The sequence below is a fragment of the Strongylocentrotus purpuratus genome, unplaced genomic scaffold (assembly GCF_000002235.5).
Source record: "Strongylocentrotus purpuratus isolate Spur 01 unplaced genomic scaffold, Spur_5.0 spur5_scaffold_6, whole genome shotgun sequence".
In the NCBI taxonomy this organism is placed as follows: Eukaryota; Metazoa; Echinodermata; class Echinoidea; order Camarodonta; family Strongylocentrotidae; genus Strongylocentrotus; species Strongylocentrotus purpuratus.
In genome coordinates, this window is record NW_022145612.1 from 44,442,214 (window position 1) to 44,457,894 (window position 15,681).

General features: G+C 36.8%; 1 protein-coding gene across 3 annotated transcripts in view; it reads left to right on the top strand.

Annotated features, from left to right (window-relative positions):
• Positions 1-15,681, top strand: part of LOC100891421 — an 82,950-nt gene that overhangs the window by 25,898 nt on the left and 41,371 nt on the right. For all 3 annotated transcript variants that reach the window (XM_011663573.2, XM_031000484.1, XM_031000483.1), the window contains exons 4-6: positions 7,682-7,816; positions 9,409-9,615; positions 10,204-10,351. In XM_011663573.2, the coding sequence (XP_011661875.2) occupies positions 7,682-7,816; positions 9,409-9,615; positions 10,204-10,351 (490 nt within the window). The remainder of the gene's footprint in view (positions 1-7,681; positions 7,817-9,408; positions 9,616-10,203; positions 10,352-15,681) is intronic.

Consider the following 15,681-nt stretch of genomic DNA (forward strand, 5'->3'; position numbering starts at 1 on the left):
ACAGTTATCATTGAATTTCCATGAGTGTGAAGCTATATTTTGATATGAGCCTCAAGGGATTTGGCCATTGGCTCTTATACATATTGTATATCATGGCCTGTAAAGGTCGGTTTATTGGTTTCTCAATCTTATGGAGATTTGTGCAAATCATCTAATCAATCTATTTGCTTGTTGAATAAAATAGGCAGTAACCAGCATAATACATTGCTACCCATGTGAATGTTGAATAGCTGGTGATTCTGATAAGATTTCAGGCAGCCCTATCACTTTTATTAAAATCATAAATTGGAAGGGATTACACTGATATCTTACATACTATGTCCTTCGTTACTAGGTTCCCCCCTAATCTTTTCCATTGAAATGCTAAAAACAAGAAATGTTGTGAAAATGTAACATCATCCTGCCCCATCTACAAGTTTAAGGGTGCATCTTCAGGACAAGATGCAAAAACATTAATTCTGTGTGGTTCATCTCCATATCTACCTGGATGCTTTTAGCATTCTTTGTCTTTGAAAACAAATACTCTTCAAAGAGAGCTGAATACTTCTTTCAACTTTGCCCCCTTTTCTTGTAATGATTCTTGTCAGCAGAAAGTGACAGGGCCTGTGTATTGACTTCACAGGACCACTCTGTACTTCTGCTTGCGGTACACATCAAGAGGGGTTAAACACACGTGAAAGAGAATCAGGAAACAGCTACCCTTGCAATGTGACAAGGGAGCTGTTCCTTCTGATTCATGCATAGCGAAGAGATTCTGATCAACTGTAAGATATAGAGTGAGTGGGTGGGTTCGTGACATTGAAATGCTTAATATGTGTACATACTTTGAAGATTGCTGGCACATACATGTACAAATTGTGCTGTCAAGTTTGTTTCATTAAGGGCAACTTATGCAGCAAAGGTGTTTGTCTTTAAGTCATGTCAAGAAATGATAGTACTATTCGCCTAAGATTGCCATTTTCTTTCACAGTTTCAAGACAAAAATCACAAGGCAAAGTCATTTTTAGAAGAAAGTGATGAAGAAGGAGGGATTAGTTTAGCCTCCAAAGGCTCGAAAGTGACTTAATACTCTAAAAAGAGAGATGAGTTAAACCTTTAAAGCAACTTAATACTGATGTGGTTTCACAGGTAGCAATGACTCACCTCCTGGTCACCTTCTCACCTTAGACTATCAGCCATCATTGGACCCTCCCAACCAGGGACCAAGATGGCAGACGACAATTGCTCACGTCAGGTCGTAAAACAAAGGGAAATACAGAACAGCCTTCAAACGAGGTTGAAAAAATCACCTATTCTTAACTGTAAGCAAGATAATTGATTATGAGGGCTTTTCCTTTGTTGTGCCTGCTAGAGTAAACTGTTTTTGCTAGGTGCATCCCGTGAGTGTTCCTGTACGTGGTGTGTTCTGGAGGTTCCTAGAGGCGTGTCCTCATCAGCTCGAGATTGCCAAATAGCCCGCTATTTCTGATTTGGGAAATAATCCTGAAGTTACAAATCGCATATTCATCAGCTTCAGATTCGACCTCGAAACTTGAAACTCAACCTTGAGAAATTAGCTCGAGATATTTTGCCCAGCGTTCGCGCATAGTGCGAGTCTTCAGGCTGGTGAGGACGCACCAGACAAATAGCAGGATATTTTGCAAACTATCCCAAGATATCTTGGGATGATTATCCTGACCAAATATCCCGCTAATTGCAACTTTGGGCTGATGAAGACGCAAACTAGCTGGATAATTTCTGATCGGTATAGTTGAAATAGCGGGATATTTGGCATTCTCGAGCTGATGAGGACAGGCCTCTAATAGGAGAGTCAGGGGGATGTGATGTTGACTCTTACCAAATGTTTGATAGGCATGCCACCGGAGAGAAAGAGAATCTTGATACTTCTTTTCATTTTGTTTATATGACATTTGCTCAAAGGAAACTTAGTCAATAATACAAGCTTTATACAAATCAAAACACTAACAAGCATGTCCTGAGCGTCACAGAGTGATTCACAGCTATCAAGCACATGCAGCATAAAGAAGAACAAAAGAAGCTTAAAAGAAATAAAAGGAGACAACTTTAAAGTAACTTGGGAGAGACATTGATTCAACAGCGGTTATTAAAGACACAAAGGGAAATTAAACTTAAAATACTTTTACATCTTGATTCTTTGACAACCAGAATTAATCAGACAGTGTTATCAAAGTTGGTATACTGGTTATGAGAATGATTCGTTACTTGATTTAAATTTATGGGAATGAGAGAATTTGTTAATCAACAAGTTGATGCAGACATTTTCAGAATTTGTCAGAGATGTAGTGAGGAGATAGTCGGACAACGTGCAAATAGTGAATTGCCCAAAGTCAGTGCAAACCACAAATTTTATTGCTGTTGATAAAATCAAGCTATAATCATTACCAATTAGCCCAGGATTGCTGAACTGACAGCAATAACCGTCATGGCTTTAATTAGAAGTTAATGTCTTCAAAGCATTTCATCTGGTTCTATTACAATTGCATCTATTTTTAACCCAATTTGTTGCCCTGGTAACCACACCTGCACCGTAGGTTAGATATACTTCCCTTTGGATTATATCTCCATTTAGCCCTAGAATGTGATAGTTTCTATAATTGAAGGAAAGAAGCAATTTTCCAGTTATGTTTGTGATGATGAGTAAGCACAATTTTAAGATGTGCTCCCTCCTTCCATTTAAAACATTGCTCTTTTAGTTATCACCGTACTGGTCTTTGGGCAATTTTACATCAAATTTAAGAGTTTGGAGGTTATATTGTTCGTAACAGAATGAGTAGGAGGAGGGCCAAGTTTTATGTGCCGTTTAAAAGCTTTCTGAACATGAATGGGATGCTGTGCTCAGCTTGAGATTCCTGGAGAACGATGTGATGAACTACAAGGTCAAAGATGAACTTTAAATTCAATAGGCCTGTCGTCATCAGCTTGAGTTTGCCAAATAAACCGCTATTTTCAGACTCAGGATATTATCCCAAAGCTCGAAATTGTGTCTTCACCAGATTGATACCCTCATCCGCTAGCCCGCTATTTCCCAAATAGCGGGATATTTTGAAAACAAGACCAAGATATCTTGAGATATTTCCTTGACCAAATATCACGCTAATTGCAACTGCAGGTTGATGCAGATGCAAATTAGCTGGATAATTTGTGATCAAGATAGTTAACATAGCGGGTTATTTGGCAAACTCGAGCTGATGGAGATAGACCTCCTTTGTATTCTGAGAATACTGATCTGGGCCCCAGTCAATGAACTTGTTATCGATAGAAACTTATACTAATTGTCATAAGCAACTATAATTGTTGCAATTAAGTGGATGCATGTGAGCAAATTAGTCAAAGAAATGTGACACTGGTTTTTTATTAAAGACTTTAATGAAACAGGACCCTGGTGTAATACATACATGAACAGGATTAGAAACAAAGATGAATCAATCTTATCTTACACTGTTTTAGAGTTTGAACAGAAACGGAATCGTTTTTCTATGGTTTTTCTATCAGGGTTGATTGTAGATAGAAATAGGCATTTACATGCAGCTTGAGATTTCAAAGTAGCACACAACACTTTGATGAGTAGATCTCCAGCTTGAAATTTCAAGTCGATCTGTAGATTTCCTTTCTACTAGTTTACCCTCTCACTGACTCCTCTATGATCAAGACAAGGTCAGACAACATTTGCTCCTCAGGTTTCATGAAGAAGTATTCATGATATTGTAAATTTTCTACTTTGCCAAGGTAAAATAAGAATTTAAGGAACATAGGAGAGGGGTAAAGGGTTCATTTTGATCAGCTGACTTATGAATCATCAGCAGTGACCACTTTGATTTACGAAGTAATTGAAGACTCCTAAAATATAATTGCAGTAACTTAAATTGAACGGGAGGGGCAGCTCAATTACTTTGTACACTCAATCTAGATGTATGCACTCCTTGAAATTGTTCTGCAATACAGAAAAATAGATTGACTCACATATTTTGAGCATGAATTAAAAATGTTTAATTAGTTTAACATTATTGGATAATGAAAACAAGCATACATAAAAGCTCAATATAAAAGAAATGGAGACTGAAAATGAGGGGAGAGTCGTATGTAAGAATGAAGGATTGAGAGGGAAACGAGTAACAGTGAACAGAAAAGCGTGGTAGCTTAATCAGAGATGAAGAAACAGGCTGATCATGAAGAAAATAGACACTTCTCTTAATTCTATCTAATCGGCACTCCTGATTTGGCCCTGCCCTCTCTTGAGAATAATTCCTTGTGTTTCCTGAGAGAAAGACAGTAATCAAAATGTCTGAGTCCGAATTAACTTATCAAAACTCTCCACTGAACTGATTTCACTTAGATTAACTTAATGAGATTACGAAGGCTTTGATGTAAGATATCTTCATACTGTACAGGATTCCCCCCAGACGGGTAGCTGGGATTCAGAAATGCCTGACAAGGTCTCTGGAAATCACTCAAAGGTCCAGCTTTTTTAAGGGTTCATGAATGGAACAGTGAGCCCTAAATCTCTATGAAGCCTTCTGTGCTTGGCTTGGTTTTTGTAGATTTGATATGTTTAATCTTCAGTTAAGGACTAGGACAAGTGGATGAGCAAGATTATTTATTGCATATTTTGATCAGTTTTGTTCTTTAGAGCTAGCTGTAGAGCACCCCCCCCCCTCTTTCTGTCTCCATCTCTCTTTCTCTTTTGCTCTCCTCTCCTCCTCTCTCTCATTCTCTCTCTCTCTCTCTCTGGTTTATTCTTTTGTGTTGAGATATACAGTAGTTTAATTTCAGTATTTGGCGATTTGCATGGAAACTTCATTGCAGGAGTGACATTTTAAACATGGATCATGAATCTGAAAATGAATATCTGGAGCTGTTTGGGCCAGTTTAATTAACATAAACATTTTATTTCAGTCGCTGAAGGTCATTCATTGTTCATAATTGTTTTAAATCTTATTTTATGCGACAACATGGAATGTGTTTATTGTTCCTCATTGTGAGAACTTTCAACTGACGTCAAGATCAATTTTGCTAAGAACTAATTTGAAGACCCTGCAGAATTATGGTATTGAAAATATGTATCAATACATGGAGAGAGAGAATTGGAGTGAGATCATGAGATAAGATGGATCTGTCACGGATAGTATGGTTCAGTGAAGGAGATTAGTAACTGTTTTTTCACAAATCAAATCCGATTACAGCAGATGACAAAGATTGTAAAAAGAGGAGTTATGGATTGCACCAGGGTGGGTTAATTGGGAGCGTGATGAAAGCCTGGTAAAGGAAGGAGTGCTTTGACTTGTAACTCACCCTGCAAGTCATAACACCCGACCCTAGATGTGCTTTAACCTCTGCTTACTCACAAGGACATGAGGTCATACTTACTTGAAGCTAGCTATGTGAAGTGGGTAATATAAGAAGAAAAAGGAATATTCATAAGTTTCAGAAGCACTTTCATGATGCGATGAGCTTAGAATGATGAAACAGCCATTTCTACACCTGTTAGTCGAGCGTTGACGAACAGGATACTTTAAGAGGCAATTTTATTGCTGGAGTACTCCTAACATAGGGTAGAAAGCAAGCTGTATTTATTTTAAATTCATCATTGAAAGATTTATCTTTTAAAGATATGCATGTTCAAGGACATACAACTTAAAGGAGCAAATTTTCATTCAATTCAAGAGACATGCCAGTATTCCTGATCTTACATAATCCTTGATCATTACAAATGAAATAATTTGGATGAATGGCAGTCTTTTGGAAAGATTAGAAGTAATCCTGAACCAGAAAATTCATGAGTTTCATCCCAATATCGTAGGGGTAAGAGAGACAGACCCTCAAAGTAAACAAAAAATGTGACCTCTTGGTCATTTTCAAAATTGAGTGTCCCAATTAGCAAATTATGATGACCGGGTTCTCATTTAAGAGACTTCCAGAAGATTAAAGTTTTTATTGGTGAGATTAACCATCCATCTTGGCTTATTTCCACCCCCTGGTTTCATGCTTGTTTCTAAATGCTACTAAACTATCAAGTTGGAATAGTATTTGTTTTTCAGCTAAAGATTATATGTGTATCCTGACGGGGGCCAACATGAAATTATCCGTAGAAGATGTAGAACAATTATTTCACTCACATGACCCGTTACGTATGTTACTTCTGTGAATTACCCTTAAGTGATCGTTTATAGCTCCTGAATAAATTTACTGTTCAGTGGAGCCAGTGAAACCATGCACAAAAAGATAACACATTTTACAAGAACATGTCAAGACATGCGTACCCTGTAAAGTAAACATTTCATGACAGTCACTGAATGAATTATATATTGTAGTGCAGGAAATGAGAGCTATGGTGAAATTCAATTAGCAAATTCAAAATGATAATCTTTAATTTTGCAGTAATGCATTGGGTAAGAAGCATATGTACATCCACGTCCATAAAGCTTGGAGAGTTTTCCTCTTTCTTAGCACTGAGTTCCCTCCCTCATTCATTTCACCTCAAGGTCCAAGTCTGTATGAGGAAGGCATGAGAATTTGAGATAGTGGACAGTTTCCTGACCCAAAGGGGATGTCCAGCAAGGCACTCCTGACCATTTAAAGATTCTCTTGGGGCAGTGGCCATGTGATTGAAGAGAAATTGGATACCTTTCATGAAAATAAGGTTTTTTGTAAAAAGAGAATTACGAGAAAAAAAATGTAGCCCCTCCCAGTTCCAATTAAACAATTAGTAGATCAAAAGATAAACCACTTTTCATTATTGCGTTAATATTTCACAAAACGACTGTCACCTTGTGCACAATATAATCATGCTTCCTTCAAATGTTTATAATGAGAGAAGCTGCATGGCCAGCAATGCAGATTAATTAATATTTATGTTTCAATTTATTAATACAATGTCTACATTGTCATGAATATCTTGATTAATGAAAACTTAATAAAAGAAGAGTACAAAGACATGTAGGTTAGAATTAAGAACTTGATATGGCTCAGTAGAAGTTCAATGTAGACTGTTGATTAATCAACACATTGAGCCACCTTTGGTCAGTTGTTATCATGCGGCAAGTTATGTCTAATTAATGAGCTGGCAGTACTCTCTTAGGAGGAAATTCATGATAATTAAATCAATCAAACTAAGACAACAGTTCATGTACATGTATGTCCCTTTGGGGGGTATTTCTTATCAGAGTAATGACCTAACATCTGAACGATGTTGACATGTCTATGCCTTCTGTTCTGTTATTCGAGAATTTAAGTAGAATCTATATTTTTAATTATAATATATTATTTTTATGATATGTTTTAAAGATATTTGACACAATTCCCAAAAGTGTGAGCTACTTTTTCTTCTTCTATGGGCAAGAAGTGGAATGTGTAGTTTCATTTTACTTTTAAGATCAAGTATTTGCATAAAAGCTAATTTCGGGCTCTGTAGAAAGTTACCCTGACAGCTGCCCTTAATGTAGAGGTTCATGTTTAATAGTTATGTGACCCTATTTTATAAGGGGACAACTTTATTGACCTGTCTAGTGCCTAGGCAGGGGAATGTTTTGTAATGTCAGCCTCCATAAGAATAGATTTCATTTTACAGTACTACTCTTTAGAAACAGTGTTGTTGCCACGTTATGTGCTTGGCAGACCTACTTATCTCAATCTCTCTCATTGTTTTTATCTTCTGTACTAACAGGAGGTCACAGAGCTGGATCCACAGATTGTGAAGAGCTTTCTGTTGTCACACAGCCATCCACAGGGTGGGGGAGAGAAACCCGATGACATCACTTTATTGGTCGATCTGTTTATGGAACTTCTTCAGTGTTCTCCTGTAAGTATACCCTTCCAGATTTATTGAAGTGTACCAGTATGCACCATTTCCAAAACAGCCAAAGTGATGTAGTGGCCACCTGCCCACAGAGTCCACCTTCATTATTTGATTGTTACTCTTTAGTCTTCATGTCCATGTTTCTTTGTACTCTTACTTCATGAGGTATAATTTGTCTCTAAAAGGAAATCATATTAATTAGTAATTGTCTGAAATCTCAGACTATTTTTATCAAAGGTGTAGTTTTATCTTAACCTTTGATATTCCACTATTAGACAAAATGCCTAATGACAAATTTGTTGGTAACACTGTTGTCCTTTTATTCCCTAAAATTTCTTTCATAACATACCTCTTATGATAATAAAAACAATTATAGGTACAGTTTCCTTGAAGCCTTTGCTGCGCTATTCCATGGATTTTCTTAAATTCAGGTACCATATACTCCAAAGCTGTCTTGTTTTCATGGTTAGTGCTCCTATTTGTTATTGATTGTTACTGATACATTCAATGTTATAGGGTAATGCAGTAAATTTTCTTCAGGTTTCTTTGTTGCCAAACCGAATACCATGCGTAGGAAAGAGATACCCCTTCTTTCATTCAGATCATGCCAAAACCAAAGAAAAATCTCTGCTGCTTAAAATAACTCCCATTCCCTGAACTCTTGCCAAAACATCACTAAATTTATTCCATCAACATATAACCTGGCTAAAGAGCAGCAAGCAGGACCAAATTACTGTGATTTAAAACATTTATGATAAGCTAAATCATGAATTTTGCTGTGACCCAAATCTTTTGTTTGTGTTTAACTTGCCTTGAAAAGAAATATTGAACTTCAAGATTTGTGTCATGTAATCCAAGCTTATTATCAAATTCTTCTCTCATATAAAGAAGCTATTGAATTTTGACTAAAAATTAAAGTGTCCCGCACTGTACTTTTTTGCTTGGGAACAGGAGGAAAACATTTCCACATTTCCAAAACTCATAAACACATGATTTTCTGCTTCTGATGAAAACCAGATGAAAGTCACATGTTTTTCATTCATTTTCTGTGAACGCAAAGTTGTGTGTTTAATTTTGTCCATTTTTATTTCTTAGATCAAAACAGAAATACATTTTTACTTCCATATATCCTTCAAATGTTGCTTTGCTCAAACGAGCTTAAGTCTGTAAGCACAGGAAATGAGCTGTTATAGTATGTGATGGTTTAGGAGAGATTTCATGTGAATTCTATTGCTGCTGGCAAGAATATGTATTGTAAGAATAGGGGATGAAATTACTGCAGCTCGCTGACAACTCGGCTTTGTCAGATCAAGTTCTATAATACAAAGAAGTTTAATCAACATGAATTTCCCTGTTTTTCATTGAATCTGTGAATCTGCAGATCCTGGTTTAGTGTATCAATGTGCTACTATGTGTATTATTATGTTCAACATGGAACGCAGTGCTGATTAAATTGAAGTGTATTGCATTTATATCTTTCTGAGTCTCTGATGGTATTGTATGGTGATGATTATAACAAATTTATCATCTTGACATGCTCAGTGTTTGCTCTTGTTATTCATTCTAAATAATACCAATGTTGTGTGTATCTCCAGTTGCCGGTAGAACACAACCACCTGTGGCTGCAACTCCTATATGTCCTCATCCTCGATGGTAGCAACCTGTTGCTCTTCATCAAGAAGAAGGTGGCAGCCACCGTCTTAGGCACCATGGCAGTTCACAGACCACAGGCTTCGATACAAGAGATTGGCTGCACTGTACTTTATCCACTGGCAAAGTTTAATCAGATTCCAGACTTGAAGGTATGTTTGTTTTTTCCACCGCATACATATTTTAGAATATTTGAAGAAAGTTGAATGCATTTTCAATTAATCAGTACTAGCAACAACAAAAAACTCCAAAAAAGAATTCATAAGTTACAGTACAAGTGATTAAAGATTAAGTGGCAGCAGTAACAGTAGGAGCAGTGGCTACAGCAGCCACTGAAAGAGTTGTAGTCGTTGTAAAAGTTGTCATTATAATTGTACTAGGCAGCAGTGCAATTTGATCAACACTTATAGGTTTGACCTAAAAACAATTTAAAAACTACCCTGTTTGAATTGAGTTTGGCTCCATTACAAATCAATTTCCGGAGGTATGCTAAATTTAGATTTCATGTTTATTGAATAATTTGAATGATATGGTTGTGACCATACATGCAGAAAAACAGGAAATATTAGATAATTTTGAACTCAATGAATCAATTAAGAATAATTTGAATTTAAATTAGGTCAATAACATGTCCATGTAAAAGTATGTAATTTATCTTTATTATAACTGATTCATCTATAGAATAATATTTGCAATTTTATGTGTTTGATAATGTTTCCTTCCTTTCCCTCTTTTGGCAGGCGCCAATCCGCGAGAGTGGAATACAGGTCATTCTTCAGTCCATGGAGAAACATAGAAAGAGTGAAAAGCTGATGATCAAATCCCTGCAGGTCCTTGCCAATGTGGCATGCACAATGTCAAGTTATAGCAGTTGGGCTATACAGCAAGGTAGGTTTCAATATCCTTTCATCTCGTGAGTGTATCAACTCCCTATCCACCCCCTTCCCCCGTTTACGCCAAGACTCTGATATGGCCATCTTTAGACAGTTTGAACAGTTTTTCTTTGAACACACATGTTATATTTGGATATATACGTTTTTGCATGACTGAAGTAGAGTCCCCATATATTCAACTATGATACTAACCTGTGTTCTAGCCTTGTATTCTCGTAAGGAAGTAGGAACCCCTGAGTCAATGGAGTAACTTTCACAGTCATATTTATCGATATATGTACTACTTGCAGAGAAGAACGATGAAAGTGAAATAGTGCTTCTCATTTTTGTTTGAATCAAAGTTATTTTACTTTTTTTTTTAAGGAGGGGGAGGGGGGCAATTTTCCTGAGGTGCCAGATACATTTGCTTTGGATATATTTACTGTAAATGTTAGTCCTAACATCTTGAACAGAGCAGTAGTTTCAAGCATTCCAGATTTGAATGAAAATAGGAATCCCTGTGCGAATGGAGTGACTTTCACAGAGATCATGATGTGACTTTACCTTTTGTTTAGGGAGGGGGAGGGGACGCATTTTCCTGAGGTGTCAAATACATTTGCTTTGGATGTATATTTACTGCAAATTTTAGTTCTAACATCTTGAACAGTGCAGTAGTTTCAAGCATTCCAGATTTGAATGAAAGTAGGAATCCCTGTGTGAATGGAGTGACTTTCACAGGGATCATGATGTGATATATACGTGCACTGTTGGTACTGTCTGTTGGATATAAAATAGGATCAAAAGCAGTATTCATCATTTGTGTGAATGCTTAATTAAATCATATTCAAGTTCTGATTTTCTTTATTGTTCTGATGCTTTTTCTACCCTTACATGTAGATCCAAAATAGGTTTAAGTTCATGTACTTGCTTGTATTTGAGGTTTCTTTTGTCATGAAAGAAGGTTCCCTTGGCCAAGTTTCAACTTTGTTTAATAGAGAAACAAGGACTCTGGGTGTAGTAGAGTGACCTTCACCTAGCTATGCAATTTTTTCATTGAACTTTAATATGAGTGTAGTTCAGTTTCTTACTTCCAGGTGACCAATTATATATTGTTTTTTATTGACGAATTCTTCCCAATATACCTAGATCATTCTCTGCCCTTCTGTCTTAGAAGGCTGAATGCCTTGAACTGTATTTGACTTGCTGGTTTTCCAGCATCCTTTTGTTGAAAGAAAGTAGGGATCCTTGGGGCAATGGAGTGACTTTAACAGAGATCCTTGAATGATTCACATGTCCTCGTAAGCCTTGTACAAAAGGAAATAAAACCCAGACATCAGGATAGATATCAATTTCTTGGGATCCCTCATTTTCTTCATTTTTCATCTACTTCACATAGTAATGGAATTATACATGCCTTAGGCCAAGTTCCAGTTTACCAAATGTGCTTACAGTAGGACAAAAAGTTTTTTTACTTGCTTATTGGAAACAAGCTGATCATCGTTTCAGATACCTGCATTTCTGAGCGATGATTATCTCCGTTGAACTCGTCTGCTTACAAGCAGACGGACACAAGTAACTCTGCGTCAATCGTCATTCCAGTCAAGTGCGATAAGAGACGCCACCAGCCAGCAAAAATCAAAACAAATGTGCGCTCTGATGCGGATTCATCGTCACACTGGATAGCAATCGATGGAGGGTGCCCCCAAGCTATACCACACTTCCGCCAAAGGTCATCGTGTGAACGTCTGGCATGGCATTGACATTTGACTGTGAGACAAGTTTTCTGTTTCGTCTTTGTTGTAATCACGTTACCTTGTCACATGATCATGCTCTGATGAAATTATAACCACCGTAAAATTTCCACTTGGTTGCAAAAGATGAGAGGTGATTGAGTTGATGACAGACACGTCTCTAACATAATAATATTGTTTAGCAGAAGTGTTGAAGCCTTTTACTACGCTCGACCAATCAGAAATGGGTATTGCCTTCTATCAAAACTACAGCTAAACATTGTCTTCCTCAACCTTAATGAAACACAGTGATCTCAAAAGTGAGATATAATGGGAGGCCAAGAATAGAAGACATTTAGTTAATTTAGCCATGTGTAATCTTACATTTCTTAGTGCCCTCTGTCCAGTGGTTCATCCATGCATTGCTGAGATAAGCCTGAAAGTTTCTTGAACTTTTGTAAGAAGGTTGACAATCCAAGTTGCCAGTTGTTTTTGCCTCCATTGCTAAGTACTCTAATTTACTATATTATGCAGACTATTTGCTGTATTCACTCTAGAAGTATTAACTGCCTTTATGCTTAGTTTGACTTCTGTTATTGAGCCAGTTAGTTGACTATACTGTCCAATATTTTAATTTTGGAATTCCATGGCTTTTTTATATCCTCATCTTTACATGGGAGCAGCTGCCCATCTTTGTCAATATCAGCATTATTTGGCGCCTTTTGCATTGATTTTTCTTCTTAATAGTGCAACAAAAATCTTCTTATTCAGATAAAATAATTGATGTAACTCCATTTATTGAATCTTATTAATCTAATGTTATCCTTACTTTGTTTTAGTTTTTTATGCTTCATTATGACGAATGACGGAACCTGTAAGCACCTGTGTACTAGACTTTGTCAGGTTATTTTATAGAACCATGCTAAATCTTATTAATAACAAAATAAGGACAGAATAAGGAGAGAAATCATATGAATAAACGGGAGCCTGAACAGAAATTAGGTTTCGACTGATAGATAGTGACAAGTTGAGCGTCATAACTCTGTCTGGGGACAAAGTCTGCTGTATGTCAGCTTGAGTTGGCATGTAAATCATCTTTCCAAGGAAACCCTCAGGAAACCTCCTCAAAATTGCCTAATTGTATCCTGATTTTCTTCTCCCATTTTTACCAGGTCTATATTTGAAGTCCTTTATGCTGTTTTCAGCATCTATGACATCCAACCATATGCTAGTTTTCTCCAGGCTGGTTAAAATAAAATTGTTTTGGTGAGCAGTTGACGTTCTTGTCTAAATGTTTGAAATTGATCAGCTTCTAATGAGTAGCGTCTTCTTATAAATGAGGTTGGACATGTGACAAACATTCATGGAACTAAATACTGCAGAGGGTAGTTTCAAAGTTTTGTTTTTTAAGATAAGTGAACAATTTTGTTTTTTTAATGTGAAAAATGAATTGCGACAGAATATTACCTATGAAAGGAAAAGCAAATATTTTATGGAGAAAAATCAAAGAAAAAACAACTTCTTGAGGTTAAAACAAATTCAGATTGTGCTTTCATCATAGTATGCCGATGGTCCAGATGAAAATGTAGTATTGGTGCAAGATAGGGATGTTGGCTTCTTAGATGTTTGTAACCCCTGGTTACCATATTCTGTCAATACATTGACCAAATCAATACTGAAAGGGCGTTAGAGGGAAACACCACTTTGCCACAAGCATTCACTGATGATAATCTCTACCCCTCCTTTCAAAAATAGGAGTTGGCTATTGATGAAAATTTGATAAGTTAGTCTGAACATGCAGACATTTTCTGCTTTCAACATCACTGTATATTTGTTTCTCGCTGAATGAAATGCTTTTGAAACAGTCGAAGGAGGATTCAAGTAGCATGAATATTAACAGGCTCAACAATACATCTCTTCTGGGGTGAATGTTCAAGCATAACATGCCCCTTCATGGGGAATGATCTCACGTAGGCAGGAAAGCGCTTGTACACGAAAACTAGATTCAGCAAGTTTGACGCATGTTTACATTTGCCGCTCCAGTTAACGTGGGAGGACCTGAGATTTAAGTGAGCATGATGCGACCGCTGCCATTTGATGAGGGCAGAACATGGTTCTCAGCTGACATACATGATGAGAGGGGGAAGTCCTCAGACAGGTCTAAGGATCCCCCTCCCAGTTCAGATGGACACCAACCCGTAGTGCATCTTGTTGCACCATATGAGTGATAGGCAGTTCCTTTTTATATAAAATTCCAGATGTATAGCTTCATGACGTCTGTTTTGTTTATTTTTATATTTGTTTATTGCTGATGGTAGTAACAAGAATGTGAAGTAAGAAAGTTGCCAACTACTTCAGTCACTTTTAGATATGTTTTAATCATCAAAGCATGCCATCCTTTTGTATTGTGCTATGGGTGAAAATTAGGCCTAGTAAGGAATTCAAATTCAAGCTTTTTCTAGAAAAAGTGTAATAGAAATGTTCAAGACCCTAAATTTGTATTTATTATTATTATATCTGGAGAGTTAACTTCATATTTGAGGATAAGTACGTTTCGCATAATGATTTTAAGACCTTTTCCTTATAATGATATGATTTGAGTTGTACAAAATAATGATCATATCCTTTTGACATGATCTGACAGGATATAAATAATCATAGAGTAAGATAAATCCCTTAAAATAGGTTTGAATAGTGTAGGCAATTATGATATTGGGTAGGTTATACTTTGCATCTATTGGGTATAATTTTATGTATTGTAATGTGAAGAGGTAGAGCCTGTGGGGTTTAGGTAACTGCTATGTTACATCTATCTGCAGCTGCTATTAGTCAAAGATCTCTTGCAATGCTCCTTTAGTCACTTACGGTAGTCCCTTATATTGTGTCTCCTATATTGTGTCCAAAAGCATATCCACTGGATTCTTGGCTATTGGGGGCTTATAGTGTGTGAAATACCCCCTTTTCTCACTTCAAGGCATGCTTATGCCTTTATAGTGCCAGCAACTACTACTGTTCATTGAAGAAGTTTCAATGTGGAATAGATTGAAATAATGATCCTAGAATTCGTAAACATCATCAGGAAAATCAAGAATAAATCAGAGATTAATTATTTTCGACATGAAATGTACGGAAGCCTGTGCTAATCCATCCCACCATGTGCAGGGTCATTTTTGGACGCATGCCATAACTGACGATGTTCAAATTGTATCATGTCGGTCAACCAATCACAAGTTTGCAGAATGGTTGCATCCCTTTCTCTCGTCCATGAGTCATGAGCCGGCTAATTATAGCAGTCCGAGGAGTAATTCGATTTATGGGACCTAATCTTCTTCGGATTTTGTTGTCCTACATTTGTTGATTTTTCCCTTTCACTAGCCCTCTCTCAGCTGGTTAGATGCATACGGAAAGCAGCTTTGCAATTGATTTTCAATTGCAGCTTTTTGCTGAATTATTAGGTCAATTTGTTTGTGGTAAATAGGGATGTTTATTGATCTGGAATTTTATCAAAATAACTTTATAATTGTGTACTTCTGACATGTTGTTTATCCTATTTGACCTATATAATCACAACTAAGTTACAAGCTTTCATTGGTTTTCATCCGGTTTAATAGGCCAC